The 15,026-nt window shown below is 38.9% G+C and overlaps 2 protein-coding genes across 2 annotated transcripts; both read left to right on the forward strand.

Moving 5' to 3' along the window:
- Nucleotides 1-2,797: 2,797 nt before the first annotated feature.
- map9 (microtubule-associated protein 9) lies at nt 2,798-9,594 on the forward strand. The gene is made up of 13 exons (XM_083764727.1): nt 2,798-3,114; nt 3,268-3,346; nt 3,903-4,310; nt 4,987-5,207; nt 5,311-5,410; nt 6,064-6,131; nt 6,287-6,351; nt 6,433-6,595; nt 7,354-7,443; nt 8,197-8,358; nt 8,453-8,598; nt 8,814-8,949; nt 9,150-9,594. Exons 1-13 carry the CDS (start codon nt 3,043-3,045, stop codon nt 9,267-9,269), a joined length of 1,830 nt encoding a protein of 609 aa, XP_083620853.1. The 5' UTR covers nt 2,798-3,042; the 3' UTR covers nt 9,270-9,594.
- A 462-nt stretch (nt 9,595-10,056) lies between these two features.
- ufsp2 (ufm1-specific peptidase 2) lies at nt 10,057-14,794 on the forward strand. The gene is made up of 12 exons (XM_083766174.1): nt 10,057-10,168; nt 10,459-10,549; nt 10,781-10,964; nt 11,054-11,114; nt 11,259-11,416; nt 11,805-12,003; nt 12,425-12,571; nt 12,723-12,887; nt 13,258-13,382; nt 13,466-13,542; nt 13,808-13,932; nt 14,036-14,794. Exons 1-12 carry the CDS (start codon nt 10,166-10,168, stop codon nt 14,120-14,122), a joined length of 1,422 nt encoding a protein of 473 aa, XP_083622300.1. The 5' UTR covers nt 10,057-10,165; the 3' UTR covers nt 14,123-14,794.
- The last annotated feature ends 232 nt before the right edge of the window (nt 14,795-15,026 follow it).

Consider the following 15,026-nt stretch of genomic DNA (forward strand, 5'->3'; position numbering starts at 1 on the left):
TTTGACCTAAAAGAGAAGACTGCGCTACCCATTATTTATCCACAATCCAATATATCATATATGCTCTCCTATCTAGTAGCCTATCTCTGCAGTGTTGCCTGGTCTGATTATTATAAGCCACATTGGGCTTATTTTTCTGAAGTTGCTTGTAAATAATGGTAGAACGGTTGTGAGCTTGTATATCGTCTATTTTCAAATAGCCAACATATATAAATATGCACATTGTTTAATGGACGATATATATAGCTTTGAAGTGCTCGTCTGGCCTTTTATAGTCGCTTCTTTTGGGCTTGTTTTCATAGACCTGGTTGCTTATTTCTCTCGCAAATTGGCAACACCGCCCTGACGCAGCAGCAGCCTCCACTGTGAGGATTTTACACAGTCAGAGAGGTGCACGCTGCGCTCAACTCCAATCCATTCCGTTTGGTGTTATAATAATTTATAACTTGTTTGTCAAATTAATGAGGGGAAGGGGAGAATGTAATCCTCATGTAAAGACTTAACTGTAAGTGGACGACCCAATAAAGCATTACACTTGTTTACAAGAGGGTCCACCTTGTTCAATTCATCAAAATACAACACACACACACACACACACACACACACACACACACACACACACACACGCGCGCGTGCACGCACACGCGCACACACACGTTACATAATATGGGATATAACACTTAAATATTTGTAGGGACTAGGGAGTGCGTCTCCTTCAGACAGTGGGTTTAATGGTGTATATATTTCACATCTGCAATCTTTGTTCTCCCTTTTTTACATTTTTACCATGATTGGAGTGAACATAAAAAGACTTCCTTTTATGAGAAGTCAGATAATTCTCTTCCAGTAAACTTGACGTTAACAGTTAATCTCCATAACAAACCAGACAGCACAAACACCAAGGATGTCTTGTATTCATCATTGATGTATTTTCTTTCTTTAGTTATTTATGGTATCATAAAATGTCATTAGACAACATAAATAACTAAAGAAATGTATGTTCAGTCTTTGCATGACAATAACTGGCATCGACTCAATCATATATCTCTAGTCTCAAAGTGACAGGAAGGTCTGTTCAGGCAGGATTTAAAGTATAATAAATATAAGGTTCTGCTAAATGCCATGGGGAAAGTGCAATACTTCTCAAGTGTGACTGATGCACAAACCATGCATTCTCAACACGTTTTGGTTGTAATTGTGATGGCTGCCGGATTCTCAACACGTTTTGGTTGTAAATGTGATGGCTGCCGGATTCTCAACACGTTTTGGTTGTAAATGTGATGGCTGCCGGATGTCATCCTGCTCTAATGCTCTGTACAGCACTCTTCGATCTGTATCAATTCAAGTATTTAGTAGCCTATAGTAAAATAATTACATCCTAATTTCCCCCCAAAATAAAACCAATCAATAAATAAAAACGTAGTGATTGTTATGGAACTCCAAGTGAATGTATAACTGGTGAGTCTTATCAGCGTTGTGATCATTGTAAACCACTAAAACTTTTTACAAAAAATGAAAAGGAATATGCTGTTTGCAAAGGTAAATCCTGCACCCCTATCACTTTGGTCTTTGGCAAACATCAATTTGGTTTGGTACACATTGTAACCTTCAGAAGCAACTTAATTAGTTGAACGTTTTCAGAATGAACAATCACGGATTTCAATATAATAATCTGATATGAATAAAATAGGCCTATCGTATATGGGTACTTGTAGATAAATGTGATAGGCTACAGGTGCGGATGAATCCACAATCTATAACAGACTATAGCACTAAGGTATAGCCTTTCCCGGCCCTCACTGTAATGTATGTTTCTTTCCTCTTTTTTTTTTACCTCACATATGATGATTTCCTGTTTTTTGCTATATAGAGTAGGCCTATATTTGGTCTCTAATTGTTATGATGAATTACAATTTACAATTTACAATTTAGGCATTTAGCAGACGCTCTTAATCCAGAGCGACTTACATTTAGGCAAGAACAAAAGCATGGGAATACATCACATAAAAGCATTTATCATGAAACATGCGTAAGCTAAGAAGGTAACAGTGGAATATCTATATGATGAAACTATACATACACTATACATAATAAACTATACATATTCACTACTATGCTATACATATGTACTATGGCGTGCTATGACTATATACAATACAATTATAGTGCTGTCTACATAACATGCTATAAGTCTAAGTCAAATGCTATCTAAGCCAACAGAAATTCTATCTAAGGGGAATTGAACATGCATTGAACATGGTGGGCCCTATTGTAAACAAGTGTATGCTTTATGGTGTCGTCCACTGCAGTTAACAGTTTTGTTTTGAGTTGTGCTTGAAATGTACTGTAATTCTCTGTACATCTGTTAATAAATTCATCAATCAATCAATCTATCAATCAAAAGCACCATTTTCTAAAACATTTTTTTGTATTCTTTTTTTTTATGTACCCCCCCCCCCTCTCCCCTCCTCGCCTGCTCCATCAACACACACGCACGCACTCAATTGCTGCCCTGCATTGATATCTAGCGTTGTTCCGACCTCTATCACCATCTAGTGATAGCAGAGGGATGACGATGGCGACGGCGTGGAGAGATTATATCGTCAGCAACAGTGTAGACAGTGACTGTAGACTGACGGAGCCATAAGCGAATTGTTATTGTAGTGATACGTAAAAAAAGGAACATGCGACATGATATATTATATTAAGTAATGTTAAGCCTTTCAGAAATTGGAACTACTGAATACTGATTATGTGAGAAGATTTGGTTTGGTCTTGAGCTGTGAGCATGCGCACATTTAAACCCGGAACTGACCTTTCGGGTTTCCCTGGGTTACCGTCGTCAACAACCACAACGGGCTCGCTGACCGTGGTCTTTGTCGTTGTTTTCAAAGCTGCATTAAAGCCATTTACATTGATAGTGATGATTTTCTGGCGTGTGAGGCGGACAGAACTTGTGTAGCTTAAAAAGCTAACGGTAGTTGTTAGCTACTCGTCTCAGACCATAGTGTCTTAATTGTCCTTCTTGGTCTTGTTTTGAAAATGACCGAGAGAGAGATCAGGACAATGGCTTACACCAAAAGCCCCAAAGCATCAAAAAGAACAACGTTTCAGGTAAATAGTAAATTTGCCTGGACAAGCGCTAAAAGGAGAGGAATGCATCTACTGTTAGCATTCTTGGTGTGTTTATTGTTACTTACTATTATCAAATGTAGTTAACTTGTCTTGTTGTGTTGTGATATGGTGAAATACAATGTCTCTTTCTAGGATGAACTGGAAACTGCAGTCTCTTCTAGGTCAAGGAAAAAGACCACTCAGTACACCTATTCAGATGAAGATGATAATGGTAAGAAGATCACAGAACGCACGCGTTTATCGAATCGAACACATCCGCTCGAGGTGACGTCCTCATGGGGCTAGCACGCAACAATCTTTTAACTGTAACTGCTTTAAATCCACAAATTTGACAATCTAGAAAATACAACATATATTAAATACTTTCAGCATTTCCGTCAGAGTATTTCCAGAGCATTTACAGTCAGCGAGTGAAATCATTTATAGGCCTATTATTGCAAACACAGTACTGTTAGGCTTGTTAGCAATTAAGGCATTGAAGGCAATAGGTGGCTGATACCAATAGGCGTTCATCCTGAGAAAGCTTGTTTGGTTGTCCTATATTACTACTTAATTACTACTGAATGAATTGTAGTAATAGGTCGTTTAAAAAAAGAGGTGGCAAAGCTGTCAATGCTGACTGAAAATAAATAAATCAATTATGTATATAGCAAATATGCATATGACAAATACGACCATGAACAATATAATTGAATTGTTGCAGATGCATTTGGGAAAACATGGTTTGCTCTTAATAGTTCCTTAACCATTATAATGTTCTCTTGCAGATTTCTTGAAGGACCTTCTTAAATCAAGAAAAAAGAGGATTGATGCATTTGCAGCTATGAAGAACATGGCCAAAATGAATGACTTTGACCTGTCAGATGATGAAGGTGAAAACAGCAGACCTAAGAGAGTCTCATTCCTGAAAACGCAAAGAGTTGTCGCCTCGTCTGAAGATATCATGGTGTCAGATTCACACAAAGACGAGCATCTTCCTGAACCATCCAACAGTAACCAGAATGACTCATCTGACTCCGTGAGTGCTATGGATCGTACCCATTCTCAATCCCCAAGTGAAAGCCCTGTATTGCTCCCTGGAAGTTCTGAGCAGATGAGAGACTCCGTTCATGAAGAAGGAAGTAAAGCCAACAGTCCACAGCCATTGGAAACGAGCTCTGCGCACATCTCAACAGGTCTGTTTCCACAACTTACAGTACTTTGTCATGTCATAAAGAATCATCATCATCAGGTCTCTTGCTTGGCGACGGGGGCGACACCATGCTTATAGACCCAATCAGCTTCACCAATCTTCTCAATTTGGCTAGTCCAGTGCTAGGGGCTCGGCTTCAGCTAGTGACAAGCCCAGTTGGTGATGGCACCAATCCATCGGGTGCGGGGGGCATCGCGGGGGCGTTTCCATCTGGCAGATATTGGGTCAAAGTGGAAGATAACATGAGTGGGGTGTTCAGGGGGGAGTCTTTTGACGTGGCCGTACCTACCAACGCATCTGGCGCTCGGCTGTGCTGCCAGTTGGAACGTGGGGGGGGCTGTTGGGCAGCGTGTTGTTGGAGACCTTGTTGGAGATCTTGCCATTTTATCCCCTCTATTGTGTGCAGTGCTCTGGTGTCAATTCTGGCAATTCTTGTTGAGAGGCCAAGTTTCTGCTTCTTAGAGAAGGATGGAGAGGACTGAGGTGTTGTAAATCCTTAGTTTGGTCTCTTGATATGGAGTGGTGTCTCCACAGCGGCTTCCAAAGTGTTTTCATGGCACTGGAAAAATATAATATTGCCTGTAAATATGTCACAACATTGGCTTGTTGAATGTTCAGCGTGTCTTTTTAATTAAAAAATAATTCCCATTCTTTTACAGATGCCATCGTTGAGGGGGAGCAGCCCACACCCAAACCAAGGACAAGAACCCGTGCCCCGAGATCACAGGGAATAGTGGACCAAACTGAAGAAGACACAGGATCTCCACAAAGCAGGGCCATGACTTCCTCTGTGTCTATTCCCCTCTCAAGTGATACAGTCAGCAATTCAACCACAGCCTCATCCCCTCGCAAGGCAACTTCCAGAAGCTCGAGCTTACCTGTAAGTGTCTTTGGTCTTATTTGTGAGGGGTTTTAAGACAGTATTTTAAATGCTATTTTCTTCAACAAACTGGTGCTATGTTCTTTTCCCACCTATACTGTAGGTGCCTGGAAGAGACCAGGTAGACTCAATTATGTCTACCGAAGCCAGAACTGAGCGGTCAAGGTCACTACCAATTTCCACAGTAGATTCTGGAACTAAAGGTACCAGCTGTAGAGTGTCACATTATCTGGTATAAACCCTTTCTATTTATTTTTGAGGGGCGCTAGCCCCTCCTATGTCCAGCTTTGATGGTTTGTGTAAAGACAAACATTGTCCTACTCCTAACACAAACATTGAATGCCATTGACAATGAATGGCCAGCTTTGAGTGTTTGTGTAAACACAAACATTGAAGAGGACGCAAATTGTGATTGGCCAGAATGAGATGATTTATGATGATGTTGATTTATGACGATAAGAGCACCCCTCACTTCACACAGGTGTGATCTTTTTGCTTTTAATACACATTTTTGAGGGGCGCTAGGCGCTAGTCCCTCTTATATTCAGCTATTAGTGTTGATTTTCGTCTTACACAAACATTACATTTTACGTCATAGTGTCTGAGCAAATCGTCTATTTCTGTTTTACACAAACATTAAATTCCCATTGACAATTAATTTTACGTCATGGTGTCTGAGCAAATCGGCTTAGTATTTACTTTTGTCTTGCACAAACATTAAATTCCCATTGACAATGAAAGGTGAACTTTACATAACAGTGTCTGAGCAAATAGCCACAGTGTCTATTTTACGCCTTGATGATGTGATGATAAGAGTGCACCTTACTTCACATGGGTGTGATTTGTGTCCCTATAGATTACCATACTTCAGATGACAGTAAAGCCCATGAGGAAAAGTATTCAACGTCGTTTGAAGAATTTCATGTAAGACATTTATCACTGGATTTGAGGATTTTGTACATTGTCAGGCTTCAGTGCCTATGGTTAAATACTATATATGTATTAGATTGTAGATTAGATTGCTACTGTAACTAATCCTTACTGCTGTGAGCACTTTAAAAACAATTATTCTTATTTAGGGAAATTCAGAGGATCACTCCATCAGTCGACTCAGTCATGGCCCTGAAAACTCCTCAGATACCAGGTAGGCAAATGCTTGTAGTATCAATGGAAAAAGGTACTATTGAAAATATATTTTTTTGACAAATATTCTTGTTTAAAATAGGACATCAAGTTTACGTACTAAATCCCCCCGGAGATCCCAGAGTGTGTGTTCCTCAAAAGTAACATCCAAGTATATGGGAACACTGAAAGTTCTGGATCGAAAAGTGCATTTGGAGGACTCACAGCCAGAAGCAGCAGATTCACTCAGGGCTGCCATTTATCAGGTCAGATTACAGTTTCATTATATATTCTGTTTTGTGTCCACAGAATCAGAAAGACTTTATTGTCACTCCATTAAAATACTTTGCTGTAATACCAAAACCCAGGCCCCTGGTATCCGTAGAACAAAAATATCAAATAAAAAGCGAGATTGGGAACCAAATTGGGAATCAAAATTTACAAACAGTTATTGGTTAGAAGTGAAGGTGAATGGGAAATCAGAAGAGGGTAACAGGCAGAGCTCAGAGACCGAGTTTTATTGCTGTCAATTGGAACGATGCGTTGATGCAGCAGCTATAATGGTCCGGTCAAGCCGCGTCTAGTGAGTGTCAATTGAGGCCAGAGATGGAGAATTAACTATTGGCAGCTGGTCACCAGTAAATGCTACATGATGGATTTAGTGGGTAAAAAAACCGAAAAACTGGGCCGTGGCTCAGCGGTCCAGGCACCTTGGCTGGTAATCCAGTCTGGCAGTGTGCCTCAGGTTCGACTCCCGATCCCGACGGCCTTTACTGCATGTCACCCCCCATCTCTCCCCATTTCCTGTCCCTCCATAAAAACTATAAAATAAAGGCGAAAGCCAAAAAAAAAACATTTAAAAAAAACGAGGCAGAAAACAGTTTGTGTAATCAACATACCGTAGGATCTAGCATCTTCTCAATGCTTTTGTCTTTTTATCAGTAGTTCAGCAGGAATTTGACACTCATTCTACATCAGAGTATTTGTTGATATAATACACTATCTGGTTTTCTTCATTAAACAGGAATGGCTGCAAAAGAAAAAGGAGAAGTTACGAGAGAACATGCAACTCAAGACACAAGAAGACAAATTGAAAGAAGAGAATAAGAAAAAGGTAAAAAGAAAAAAAAGAGGGGAAATATACCTTCATATACCTTCCATGCGCCGGACCTCCCAGTCCCGGCAGAGTAGTTTGGAGCGGCGGACGGTGTGGCCCTGGTCTTTCCCTATTGGGAAGCTTTTCGTGGGTAGCTACTGGGACGTAAGTCGGGACTTGATCACCCCGGCTGGGTCACCTGAGTGAGGGGTATGATGTTGCGAGACCCGAAACCCTGATGACCTTGGTGACCATCACTGAGGATACGTCCCAGGTGCATCCATGCAATGTTTTTTTGTTTTGTTCATAAGACATATTATTGAAAACTATGGGAAATACAAAACAATGTTGATGACCATCACTGAGGATACGTCCCAGGTGCATCCATGCAATGTTTTTTTGTTTTGTTCATAAGACATATTATTGAAAACTATGGGAAATACAAAACAATGTATGTTGCAATATGTTCTGATAATCTGAAAATCATACAATCAAAACGTCATGGCACAGGCATTTATTGTTTTACATTTATTGAGTATGTCTTGTTCCTATGACACCCACCTCCCCCATATTTGTATATAGCTATGCTCCGATCCCTTCTTTCCCCATGAACTATGTGACAACGAACCTGAGTATCAATGTACTTCTCCCATGATACAGTATAATGCATTAGACTTCTACAGTATCTTAGAAATAGTGTCTCCAACTCCTCAACATCCTGAATGATCCAGAATTCCTCAACACTAATTGGTTGTCTGTTTGACACTACAGCAAGAACAGGATAAAAGGGAACATGCCATTGCATCCTATAATGCTTGGAAAGAAAAGAAGTCAGAAACTCTCAAAGCAAAAGCCAAAGAAAAGCACGCCACCACCAGAAAAGAGCAAAGAGCGATTGAAGAGAAAGAAGAAAAAAAGGAAGCTGCCATAAAGGTCTGTGGTGATTTAATTGTACATTTGGGTTCATGGTAATATGCAATTGTTTGGCTGAGTAATGAGGGTAGATGTTTTTTTATATTCTTTACAGATGTTTGAAAAATGGAAACAGGAGCATGATGAACTGCTCAAGGAAAAGTACCGACAACAGAGAGGGGCTGAAAGTAAATGTAAGCTGAAAAAGCAACATACGGAAGAGGAAAGAAAGAAAGATAGTAACTCTGCTTTTTCAGCCTGGTGAGTGAATTTACTGTAGCACTTCTTTCTGACCATAAAGCTTTTTATACAGTTTGAGAGGTACTAAATAAGTAAGTGACTTTCTCCTAAACCATTGTTGTAAACAACCTTAGCATCCCCATTAATTTAATTTGAACTGTTGAATGTCAATCAAGCTTATCAGAATATTTATTTATGCTGCCCCCCCCCCCCCTCCTCTTTCTAAATACTTTTAGGAATGAAAAGAAGAAGAATTTTGTCATGAAACAAATGACTGAAGAGCACAAGGAACATAAAAATAAAGTAGAGGAAGAGACCTACTTGAAAGAAGAAAAGGATAAAATGGCATTAGAGATGTATGAAAAGTGGTTGGTAAGTACAGTAGACAGTTGTGGTAATAACCGATACAAGTGTACACAAGGCACAAGGTTTCGGTTACCGTGCTACTTTTCTTCTTCTTTCTTTTTTTTCAAACAATTGTTAGGTGATGTTGTTGATCAATTACTGCAGCAAGTCTCTCTCCTCTAAACTCTGTTCTTGGTGAAATTTCAAACTTTGCAATCTCCCAACAGATAAAGAAAGAACGGGAACAAAGAAGACAGAGAGAAGAAAGAAAAATACAGGCTATCCTCGATGATGAGCCACCTCCTCCTTGGAGCCCTCCCAATAAAACCATACCATTTAGAAAATAATGTCCATCTTTGTGACATCTGTTAAGCCTGTGTGTTTTATTATACTAGCTACTGTAATCATTTCTAGTTTGATTCTTCAGATATTAGTTTAGATTAAAATTAGATTATTAGATTTTGTTTTAGTCTACAGTGGCAGTATTCGTCGGTCGTAATGTTTTACATTTTTACACATCCTTGTTTTCCAGAGGTAAGATTTTGTATATTTGAGCCATATTTGTATAGAAACATCTGTATGTTTTGTAATTGTTAGGTAAGCTTTGTACTGGATGTAGAATCATTTGCAATAAAATGCATTTAGGCTTATAATGCAGTCAGGAATAAAAGGTCGCACTCTGTTTTACTTTGTTTTGTTTCATAACCATGCTCTGACATTTCTATTTTAAAAATAGAACCATGCTCTGACATTTCCTTCTTTGTCCTATCTATCTGTCAGACCAAACACACAGACATTCAGAATAATGAAAAACAGGCCTGTATTCTGTTGTTTCATTTTATGTTTAAAAATAAAATATTTTCTTGTTTTCTCAATTTTATTTTGAAGAGAAAAACAAATGATACGTTAGAGTTAGACCATCTCCAAACAAGATTTGTGTTGTTAAAATATTTCAGATATACAAATATATTATTGTAGTTTTTAACAGATTTTCAAATGGCCTATGTAAGGTTAAATTGGGAAAACTGATTTCGAAGCTACAGTAATTCATTTTTCCCAGTTACACAAAATGCAGCAGTGGGCGGGGATATGGGGCGGGACCAATTTCTTCGTCCAATAGAATGAAGCAAAAGGGACACGTACATGCATCACGAACAAACATGTCAGCTGCCACTGCTGCAACATTACTACATTAGCTCAATTCATAGTGTAGCTTTGTTATTGTCATCCACTTGTTTTCACCATGGTAAGTCGGTAGCAGCGTTAAGTGGTGTTTTCTATTTTTAACTATTCTATTCATTCAACTACTGAAGCTATACAGTAGGTACTATAGTGAAGGCAATAACTTTGAGATGCTGATGTTTTCTCAGCATAGAGTTGTCAGCATCTGTCACTTTTTATGTTTGAATGGTAATATATGGTCAATATGGTAAGACATGCTCCTAGTCATAACTGCTTAATTTGCATGTTTCAATACAACTACACAAATTGAGACTGGATGGACTTGACCATATGGAGGTCTTGATTCTCTCTCAGGTGCTTCTTGATTTATCGTCCCCTGAGACAGGGACCATTATGCGTGTAAAGGGGGCACTGGAGTTCAAATGTCAATTTGAAAGCACTGGCGGTATGTTTGTCTAAGTTGTTGTACTCAATTATTAGTTCATCTAGGTTCATGTTCCAATTTTCAAAGTGCTTTTTTCCCCCTTTTTTATTTTTGACATAAAACATTTATTACATAAATGCTATATAATCCTTTGCCTTAGACACCATTATAACATATTTGTTTCAAATCCCTCGTGCTCAAATCCTGAATCCATACCTAAGCTAATCATGAGTATATGTTTTCTTCTTCCAGCATCTCTTGTGCACAAGGCAATCTCGAGAACATTTGAGACTCTCCGCTCCCAAGTGAAATCGAAGTCTGTTGTTTTCTTGGTCTGTGAAAGTCCTGTTATTATTTGGCCAAACCAAGATGTTTATGCAACACATGAAGAGATAACCCCAAATACACTGTGGGAAGATATCCTACAATGGATAAAGTAGGTTCTCAATTTTAGATTTTGATTTCACTGTGATCTCTACTCTGGCCTTATATGCCACTTCATTATATTATACAATCTTTTTATAGGGCAGATGAACAAGAGGGCACTAGCAAGAAATCTACAAAAAAGAAAGTCAAAATGATAACGGTGAGTTTGATATTTCTGTTCTTAGGGTTGATGGGGGGAGTTCATATGAGAGGTGTTTATTAATAATTGTATTACTCTTCTTGCCAGTTTGCCATCTTGTACATCCATGTTTGTGTGCTGTAAATGTCTACACTTGTGAATTAGAGTGTCATCAATCTACGCCTGATGATGGAGGTGACAGAGCCAGGGCAGGTGGTCTTTGCCCCAACCCTCAGCAGAACGATACAGAAGCAGCACTTCCTCAATACAACTCTGCCCATGGATTGTGTTGTCCATGTACCCAGCAATGAGACCATGACGTTGTACGTACACACCCCTTTGCCAACACCGCTAGGGGTGTAACGATATAGTAACTGCATCGACAAATCGATTTTAATTTCAACAATCGAAGTATATCGAAATGTATCGAAATGTAAACAGCAATGTTGACTATGTATTGTTTACGGTATCGAATTGTTTTGCAATGCAAATAATTGATTGTATCAAATACTAATTACTTGTGCGTTGTACTTAGCAATTTTAAGATTTTTTAAAAATGGGTTTAAATATTTTTCCATTCAATATCGCTACACTTGTCTTGAACTACCAGGGTGAAAGTGGTTAAAGAAATAAAATATGTCATAAATAAATAAATTATACTGATACTGTATTACGCCTAACTATATTCTCATCCTCATTCTGCTGTTGCAGTGCCTGTGAAAACATGTTGGAAAAGCTAGTAGGGCAGCTTCATGAGATGGAGAAGGTTGTGCTGAGGTACATCAAGGGAACAGCTCTGCTTGTGCCTCAGCCACTCCACTTTCTCCTTCCCAAGCCAAAAGGCGGTGAGCTGGTGAGCATAGTTTTCCCAGCTGGACTGCCTGACAGCCAACTGGAGACACACCGCAAGGTAGGAGTTGCTTTTTTAAACATTGCATAGTTGTTGGTATGTTATCACCAGTGGTGGAAAGAACTCAGCACATTTGCTTAAGTACAATTTTGAGTTTTGAGTATTTCCAATTACTTTCAAATACTTCTACTTTTTTTATAAATTTGAAAGCTTGTGGGACATTCTGCACAATGAGTACTTTCTACGTTTGATACTTCAAGTACATTTAGATGCCAATACTTTTGTACTCAAGTACATTTTGAATTCCAGACTTTCACTTGTAATGGAGTATTTCTATATTGCAGTATTGATACTATTACTGAAGTAAGAAATGTGAGTACTTTTTCCACCACTGGTTATTACACAGAATACTAATCATACAATACTAATTACTAACCAGTAATCACACGATACTAATTATTAATGAATTCTGTCTGTGTAGGAGTTACATCAGAGATTTGAGCTGCCAGAAGACAGGCCGTATTTCAGAAGAGCTAATGCCTATCATTTTCCTGATGAGCCCTATAAAGATTACCACATCCGGAACCCCCATCTGGCTCTGACGCATCCCAATCTGGAAGATGGCAAGGTTGGCCTTATTCCTACACTATAGCATTAATTAGCAAAAAATAAATGCAGACGAGAGAACTGGATCATAAATAACTAAAACATTGGCATACATATTCTGAAAACAAACATAAGATACTAACTAACCGTATTCTCTTCCTATGTTTTACTAGTTGTACTTGGTCCAGGGGATCTACAGCTACCATCACTACTTGCAGGACCGTATGGAGGACAATGGCTGGGGCTGTGCCTATCGCTCCCTCCAGACTATCTGCTCCTGGTTCCTGCAGCAAGGCTATGTCGACCAGCCTGTACCCACACACAAGCAAATACAGCAGGTACCTTTATAAAATGTCTTAATTTAACCCATTAAGACCTGAGGCTGATTCTACGAATGCCTTCTAAATCAGTAGTTCTCAAACTAAAAAAAATTAGTCAAACTTAAAGATTTCTAAAATGTCCAAAAATAGCAGTCAAGCTCGCAGCATGGTACGAAGTGACACGCTGTGAGCTTGTATATCTTACAAGCGGTTTAAACAGGGTCATACTGCATGTACAGAACCATATTATTTCCACATGTGATTGTTATAAACATAAGCATGGTGGTATTTGTAACGGTTGTATTGTCGCTCTGGATTAAGAGCGTCTGCTAAATGCCTAAATTGTAATTGTATGCATATTTGTTTGTTTTGTTCTTCCCTCATCCAGGCTTTAGTGGACGTTGGAGACAAACAGCCATCGTTTGTGGGGTCACGGCAGTGGATTGGATCTTTTGAGGTCTCAGCGGTTTTGGACCAGCTGCTTGGGGTCACTTCAAAGATCATGTTTGTGAGGTATGTTATCTGGTCACGTTATATGTGTGATATCATACTATGTGGTGATAATATGCATCTGATCACATCTGGTTACACTTTAGTCAGGGATCTGAGATGGCTTCAAAAGGCAGAGAACTGGCAAACCACTTCCTTACTGAGGGGACTCCTATCATGATTGGTGAGATGTACTATCTATGAAATAAATTATTACAATTTATAATAATAATGTATATATTTGATGTGTTATTTCCCATTAATCCAAACACCTACACTAGGATATAATGTAATAATGGTGTATACTACACCAGCAGTTAGTCTAGTATATCATCCTATTAAAATTATGGATTCATGTTAATTTTGCTAATCTTATTTGTCTATCGATCGATTGAATCGGATGGAAACTTCACCTCATCCCTCACTCTATGCTGGGTTGTCCCTTCCAGGAGGAGGAGTTCTGGCTCACACTATTCTGGGGGTTGCATGGAGTGAGACGACGGGGCTGATCCGCTATTTAATCCTAGACCCACATTACACAGGAGCAGAGGACTTGCAGGTTATCACAGACAAGGTAATGTTATTGTTTGTAACCGTTTGCATCATTTTTGTTCAGAATCTGTTTCTGTGCATCACACTGACATGGCAATGTGTGTTTCTTTTTGTTTTTTATTCAGGGTTGGTGTGGCTGGAAGGGACCTGATTTTTGGGATCAAACTGCTTATTATAATCTTTGTATGCCTCAGAGGCCCAAGGCAATCTGAGTTCATAATGGTTTTTCCTTTTTGCAATTACAGTACAGTACAGTATGTGCATGTAAAACATTGGAACCATAAGTTTATACAATGATGTATTATAAGATAAATGTTTATTTATCCCCATGTCATAAGCAGAAAAAGCAGTATTGGGTACAGGTAGGAATGGAAAAAATAAGAATAAGATACATTTAAATAAATAGATTAGAGGTCCCTGCACACTGCTGCGTTCTTCTGAATTTTAGCAGCGTTTTCCCGCCGGTTTTCAGAAAAACGTGTCCAGTCTGCAAGGACCTTAGGGGCTCGATTTTCGTCGCTGCTGTTACCCGCGACGCGGCCCGCAAGTCAGCTGCTGCCCGAAAATTATGAGTATAGGAGCTCGCTCTGTCCCTTAATGGGACAGAGCATCACCCGCTATCTATTTTGCCGACACCGGTAGTGGAGTTTAAAAGCAGCCAAAAAAATGTGGAAATGCTCCTGACCTTGTTAACAATCCTCAATGTCTGTGACTTGACATGGTTAATTTAGTCTAATATCAGGTGACTTAAGATGTTCTGAGATGGGGAAGTTGTGTTTACACATCTGCAAGACTGCAAATATTCACTGTAACATTCTAGAAGAGTTTCATCCTATTGTGAGTGTTATATATGAACTGCCCTTTATTTTGTATTTTTGTAATTGACAACATAGTTATAATTATAAATGCAATGTAATAAATAAATAAATACAGTAGTTTGTCATAATTTTACTTCAGGATCTTGAGGACTTGATTGATAAACAAAAGAATACAGCCCTATGTCCTCTAATTGTCTGTTGCTCAGTGATATGCTCTGTATTTGTAGAAGGTCTGCTCTACAATATGATTGAACAAGTTAATATTACAACATGGTATTGCATTCCAAACACCAGTTAA

The sequence above is a fragment of the Protomyctophum parallelum genome, assembly GCF_964188405.1.
Source record: "Protomyctophum parallelum genome assembly, chromosome: 5".
Classification (NCBI taxonomy): Eukaryota; Metazoa; Chordata; class Actinopteri; order Myctophiformes; family Myctophidae; genus Protomyctophum; species Protomyctophum parallelum.

What these genes read in the sequence shown, in the direction of transcription:
- map9 (XM_083764727.1), top strand. Translation starts at nt 3,043, where the DNA reads ATGACCGAGAGAGAGATCAGGACAATGGCTTACACCAAAAGCCCCAAA. An exon ending in CTCTGCGCACATCTCAACAG is followed by an intron (nt 4,311 to 4,986) that starts GTCTGTTTCCAC and finishes ATTCTTTTACAG; the next exon opens with ATGCCATCGTTGAGGGGGAG. An exon ending in GAAAACTCCTCAGATACCAG is followed by an intron (nt 6,352 to 6,432) that starts GTAGGCAAATGC and finishes TGTTTAAAATAG; the next exon opens with GACATCAAGTTTACGTACTA.
- ufsp2 (XM_083766174.1), top strand. An exon ending in AGAAAGTCAAAATGATAACG is followed by an intron (nt 11,115 to 11,258) that starts GTGAGTTTGATA and finishes CTTGTGAATTAG; the next exon opens with AGTGTCATCAATCTACGCCT. An exon ending in TGCAGGTTATCACAGACAAG is followed by an intron (nt 13,933 to 14,035) that starts GTAATGTTATTG and finishes TTTTTTATTCAG; the next exon opens with GGTTGGTGTGGCTGGAAGGG.